Genomic DNA, 6,434 nt, shown 5'->3' with positions numbered 1-6,434 from the left:
GATGATAGGATCGTTATTCAAGAATTAGAAGATTTATAAATGAAATGCATTATATTTAACTACATAAGTGGTTTTTGTACAAAATAGTCATTATAAACATATTTTTGGCTTGTTGATTGACTACCTAATTGATTAGATGACTAGATATTAGGATTGCATATGACATTGCAAAGTTAATTGATCAACTAGTCAATCAATGAGTAATTGATTGACTACATACTTAGTCAATTGTCATTTTCGAATCCTTTTATTTATGCACATCTCCAAGTAGGATCAAGAGACCATCCAAGGTAGAGAGCTAGAAAATATAATTTTTTGTGTGCTTTTTGGCTTTGTCCAAACTTCGACTAAATATAAAATTGTCTTTCAATATTGATGTTTTTAAAAAATACTTAGAAAAAGTTTGTTTTGATCATTTTAACCATTGAAATGGATTTCATCTAATTTTGTACTTTTGCGATCACTTATTAAAATGTTAGTTGGAAGAAAAGAAAAAGAGGCTTTGAAGTAAGACAAGGTTTTGATAGGTCAAGTTTCTTAAAATAATGCATTGAACTAACTTAATTGCACCTTAATTTAGCTTTACATTAATTCCTAGAGACTATATTGCTTGAAATGATGTCATATCTTCATATTTGAACTTTGAAAGATATTTATATTTTACAACCTCTAAACATGAGTTTAAAACAAAGGATTAAACAATAATGATTTTTTATTATCATAAAAGTAAGTTTTAAGAAAACCTAGGGTAACACAATGTGAATTCTTTGATATGAGCCAAAAATTTTGATTTTCCTTCATTGTTGGCTCTCCGTCTCATTTAATAAAAAGCTAGTTCTAGGTATATATCCATTTCTATATGTTTCCTCTCTATCTTCATATGATCTATATAGGTTTACATTGCATGTTGGTAGATGTCATATTTCTTTGCAATTGGATGCCAACTCTCCATCCCAAAATTGACATAATCTCCACTAGATGGCTGCCACATGTTTGACACATAATCCAACAAGAGAGTGCCACATGTTCTAGCTGTACCATTTTCATTCCAAAAAGGAACCACAAGTTACTACCTATGCCCAGAAAAGCCAAGAAAAAAAGTTCACTTCCAGCCTTGACAAGCTACAACCAGTAGTTGAACCTTGCTCCAAGTTTCATTCCTCTTTTCTACCTTGCGGAATTTGTGTGAAGATGGCTCTATATAAAGGAGGGAAAACTGATTAAAGATGTATGTAGAAATATGGAGTGGAGTAGAAGTAGTGTAGAAATGTAGGAATATAGAGGAAGAATGTAGTCTTCCTCTAATGTTGTAATTCTTCGTAAAAGTATCAATTTTCATTTTGGTTTCAAGAGTTTCTGTTTCTCAATTTCACCTTCACATTCTGAATCTAAGTAATAAGGAAGGCATGGTTGTTGTATTTCTGCATAACGACACCTCATTTTTCTCCATTTTTTTGAGACCAAGTCTAGACTTGTTGGGGGCGAGGGATAAACCCTCTTGGTGTCACCATGTTACCTCATTGCTTGAAAATGTCACTAATTAATGGGCAAGTAATGGTGTGGTGAGGAGCCTATCTCATAGCCTGATCTAGGTTAGCCAAGGTAGTAAAGAGAGAACCAAGGGTATAAGTGTAACCGTGAGTGTGGCATCAGTCCAAGACATGGGTCGTCACACTACATGCATGAAGTCCTTATCGTGTACTGCAAGACATTAACTACCATTTTCTTTCTTTCAATGTAATTTCAGTATGTTTTGCTTGATTTCTCAAATTTTAGCTCTGCCACCTTCAAGAATAAAAAAGAAAATACCAAAACAATTCCCTTTTGTTCCTTTCTTGAACTAGTTCTCAATCACTTTCCTACATGACTTTCTTAATATCTTTGGATAGGACAATTAGATAACACATGTCCTAACCCTCTGCATTTTTTATTTTTTATTTTTTTCCTTAGTACTTTTAAGGAATCAAGCATAACCTAAAGAAAGTATAGTTAAATGGAAAATCATCAAGCCTTCAAACAAGATAATAATATTGAGATGCATTCAATTGATCTAAGACAATTCAACTCAAAATCCAAGAGAAACACAAAACATTTTATGATGTTTTGTGAAGAACTGGTCTAAAATATTTGTAGAAGATATTACAAAAGACTTGGTAGATTTTACCTGGTTATGGTAAGTGTCCCAACACAAATTTCCCACATAATATTTCACCTCATCAATCTAATCCAATCCACACGAGATGGCAAATAAAGAATAACCCACAAAGGCACACGAGATTATGGGGCTCTAGCCCCAACTTGTATTTTATTACTATTCTAAATAATAATACAAGATGTAACAAAGCAAACTCCCACAATATCTTTGGTGAATTCATTCTCTCTCTCTCTCTCTCTCTCTCTCTCTCTCTCTCTCTCTCTCTCCCACAAACTCCCACAATACGAGATTATGGGGCACCACCTACTCCATATTTGACTAGGAGTAAGCAATCCTAGTCCCTACTCAAACTCTTTTCATAGGGTGTTGCATGAACAACTCCTATTTTGACTAGGGATAAGCAATCCTAGTCCAACTCATACTACAATTACAATCATAATATAAACTCCTACTCAAACTCAAATTGCAATCGTAATTAGAATCCAACTTGTAGCTTTCAAATGTCTTTGACTCATTCCCTATCCATTTGAAACTCCTCATCTTGTTGCCTCTTGCATCCATTCATTTACCAACCCACATGTCTTTCTTGAGCTTGCCAAGATGTCTCTTTGATGCTCTATTTCATTCATCTTTGTGCAACTCATGTGAGTGCTAAGCCTTTCTTGGCATCTGTCCTTAGATCGTGTCCCTGCCAAGGCAACATTCTTGCTACTGCAGCACTATGCCATCACCAAGCCTCTCTTGGTGCAACAAGTCATGACATTGCACCCATGACTCCGCCTTGCTTCCTCTCATGGGTGCAAGGTGTCTGCCCAAGGGGACCTTAGTGCTGCAATGTTTATGTCAAAGGATTATTAGTAAGGAAACACAAGACTTATTAATTGTATTTGCAATTTACTATTGTACAATCTATATAGTCTATTGTAAGATAGAATAGGATGTAGCTCCATTTTGGGTGAACCTTGTGAATTCCAATGAAGTTATTTTTATAATTACACAATGCTTCATTTTCCTTACCTTTCCAAAAATAAAATTCAAAATGTGGACTTCTACTACAACATTGTGCATGTGAAATCAATTTACACAGGCCAGTGGTTAGGTTAATTAGGAGTTCCTATTTGACATTAAAAAAAAATAGCTCAGTTGATTTGCATAATGAGCCAATGTGGATATTAACCGGAGAATCACCTTAACCACATAAACTAAGGCGATTCTGCTATTTTTTGGGTCATCTCCATTTTGTGCATATGCAGGGAAGCTAGTCAAAGCATAAGATACATATTAATTTGTATTCTGGAGTCTAAATCCTAAATCTTCATTAATATGTTCTAATTGCTAGGTACCCCTGAAGCTGCTAGAGGGGTCTGATTTAAATCTTGGAACTCAACCTAGGACTTCTAATCAATAATTCGAATTGTTCCTCAAGACGTTCACATGTTTCCTATATCTTGTTTATAAAGTTAACCATCCGAACTGAGAAATGGAGAAACTCCAATTTGGACATTTGCAGTTCCAATCACAAAACAAGCTAACGCATTTCATTCATTAGCCTTGACATACAAAAAAAAAAAATTGAAAATATAAAATATAAAATAAAATAAAATAAAAACCATGTGGAAGACTATTAATGTCACTACTGTACCAAGTTTGTGAGATTGAGATGGCAATGACTTTTTTTCTCCCTCATTCGCTATCATGCGTTGATATTTAGCGGAGACATATTGCTGTTTTTCCCTCCGCCGCCTTGGTTGGAACAGAAACACAAGAGGCCAAAAGGAGCCCCACTTCACTGACCTTCGGTTCCACGAGCACGAGGTAGGTGCTCTACTTTTCAACTCGATAATTGGCATGCAAGTGGCCCACTCAAGAGAAAAAAGAATCCTACTTGGTGCGGTATTTCCAGAACAAATCTTCCAAAACATACCCATCTAGAACGCTGAAATGCAAATCAATTAGACTTGTGTCCCTCCCATATAGGCTGCCACCCATGTCTACTAGTTTTACCTCGTCATCTAGTACTGTAGCATGGCTTAGTTTCTATCGTTACAAGATCCATTGTGCTTTCATTGCATGGAGTGTCTAGAAAGATCTAGCAGCATGTGCTGTTGTGGTGCCAATCAGAGATAATAATCTTCCATTACTTGAAATAGTGGTAGAATTTTTGAATTTTCTTCCTTCCTGTATAATTTCTTCCACGAGCTTTGAACTATCATACACGATTGTAGGAGGCTTCAACCCATGACGTTAAAGTCAAACTCATGGTTGGTTGCGTAAATAGTCGTCGCAAACCACAACCAAGTAAACCCTAGGTAAGTTGCCATTTTTCTCAAACTTGAACCAATATTCCTGTATGAATAGGACTGAAACATAGAAAGTTAGCAACCGGGGTTTAGGTTTTGCAGGGGAGGTGTGATTTGGCTTTCATTTTTTCTTTATCGATTCATGCAATGCGCAAAATAGTTGATTTCTGGACAAAAGAGACAGCTTTGACTCGAACCAATATTTTTAATCTGAACTCATTTTGGGTGATCCCCAGAAGAAACACCACCCATGGGGAAAAGAAGTTATTTAATTATTATAGTTTCTATGATACCTTTTAACAATATTTTTACAGGACTCTTTCCTTAATGAAGAAACACCTTTTAACAATTACTGAATCCACCATTGAAATTCTGAAACAAATTTGCCCGACTAGATCTTTGGGTGCCCAAGTTTGCAGCCTATGTGACATTATAATGATAGAAACTGATAAACAAGATTCCAAAATAGTTGTGGAACAAAAAACTGGTTTAATTGCACAGGAAAACTGATCATAAATGTACTCGATTGAAGCAAGCCGTATACATGTTGTATGCACTTGTCTTTCTTCATCAAATGTACTCTATAACTATGCCTTTATTTAAGATTAAAAAAATAATGCCAACCGCTAGACAGCTGCACAGGAAGAAAAATCCAAAAGTTTTCAACCCGGTAGGGCACAAATGGACCCTATAATATTTATGGTCACAGTAACACGTGTCATGTGGGTATTGGGAGATACTTGCTATAAAAGGTCACGTAATTCTTCTAGTTTTGCATCATCTGATCAGCTCAAACTCAGAAATGTCTCCCACATACTTGCTAGTGTTGTTCCTTGGAGTGGTGGTTCTCACCACCCCATCTCTTGCTGATTACCCCAAGCCCCCTCCAATCAAGAAGCCACCACCGGAGCACAAGCCTCCGATGGAGAAGCCACCTCCAGAACACAAGTCACCCACTAAACCTCCCAAGGGAGAGAAACCACTTCCAGAACACAAGCCACCAACCCCAATTGGTAAACCTCCCAAGGGAGAGAAACCACTTCCTGAACACAAGCCACCAACCCCAGTTGGTAAGCCACCTAAGGGAGAGAAGCCACCACATTATGGTCACAACCCTGGCCACCCTCCTGTCGAGAGTAAAGAAGACTCGTACAAGCCGCCTCATAAGATTGAGCCTCCTTCAGCTCCGAAAAAGCCACAAGCTCCTGAAAAGAAGCCACCAACTCCGCCCCACAAGCCACCGCACAAACCTCCATCTCCCTCCCATCCCAACTGAGTGACTTTGGTTAGCATAATTAGCATGTAAAATAAGTGCTGTCGTGCACTGGTCTTATCCTTTTCTACGAGTTAATTGCGTCCATGTACCAGTCACAACTACATCTTGTTGGGAAATGTACCTTTCTTGTAGGCGACTATCACTATGACGTTGTTTATTCTCTTATATAAAGAATATTGAGAGTTATCAATACTGCTGTCTACAGTTCAGATTTCCTTCTGAATATATTCACTTAGAAACCATTGATTAAGGGTAAGAAACCATATCATGAAGTGGTTAATAATTGTCCAGCCAAATGTATGCTTAATAACATTTAAACCGAAATTCCTAAGGGAGGAAGAAGACTATTTGATTTGCATGTATGAAAATCCGTCAATGGCTGATGTTGTTGAGCCAGAGTCAAAACACTAAGATTGACAGTTACAAACTGGTCACCAAGTGGCATCTATACATGGCCACAGACCAAACATAGGAGAGCATGGAATCTGCCATATTTTTTACAAAATGACAGAAACGCAATTTCAGGCTTCAAAATCAATTAAGCCCCACAAATGCCCGTGCTGCTCCTATTTCAAATGTTAAAGTACAGAAAAAATCGACCACTCTTCTATATGAACCTTGCCCCAGTTCCCACATCATCCAAAATCCAACATAAATGCATGCTTTCACAAACAATGTTCTTCTGTGGAGTATGAAATATCTG

The 6,434-nt window shown here is 37.0% G+C and overlaps 1 protein-coding gene across 1 annotated transcript; it reads left to right on the top strand.

Moving 5' to 3' along the window:
• Positions 1-5,257: 5,257 nt before the first annotated feature.
• Positions 5,258-5,731, top strand: LOC117914523 (proline-rich 33 kDa extensin-related protein-like). Its single transcript, XM_034829874.1, has one exon. The coding sequence runs from the start codon at positions 5,258-5,260 to the stop codon at positions 5,729-5,731; it is 474 nt and encodes a 157-aa protein (XP_034685765.1).
• The last annotated feature ends 703 nt before the right edge of the window (positions 5,732-6,434 follow it).

This window comes from Vitis riparia, chromosome 5, assembly GCF_004353265.1.
Source record: "Vitis riparia cultivar Riparia Gloire de Montpellier isolate 1030 chromosome 5, EGFV_Vit.rip_1.0, whole genome shotgun sequence".
NCBI classification, from domain to species: Eukaryota; Viridiplantae; Streptophyta; class Magnoliopsida; order Vitales; family Vitaceae; genus Vitis; species Vitis riparia.
This window is presented reverse-complemented; position numbering and strand designations above follow the sequence as displayed.

What these genes read in the sequence shown, in the direction of transcription:
- LOC117914523 (XM_034829874.1), top strand. Translation starts at nt 5,258, where the DNA reads ATGTCTCCCACATACTTGCTAGTGTTGTTCCTTGGAGTGGTGGTTCTC.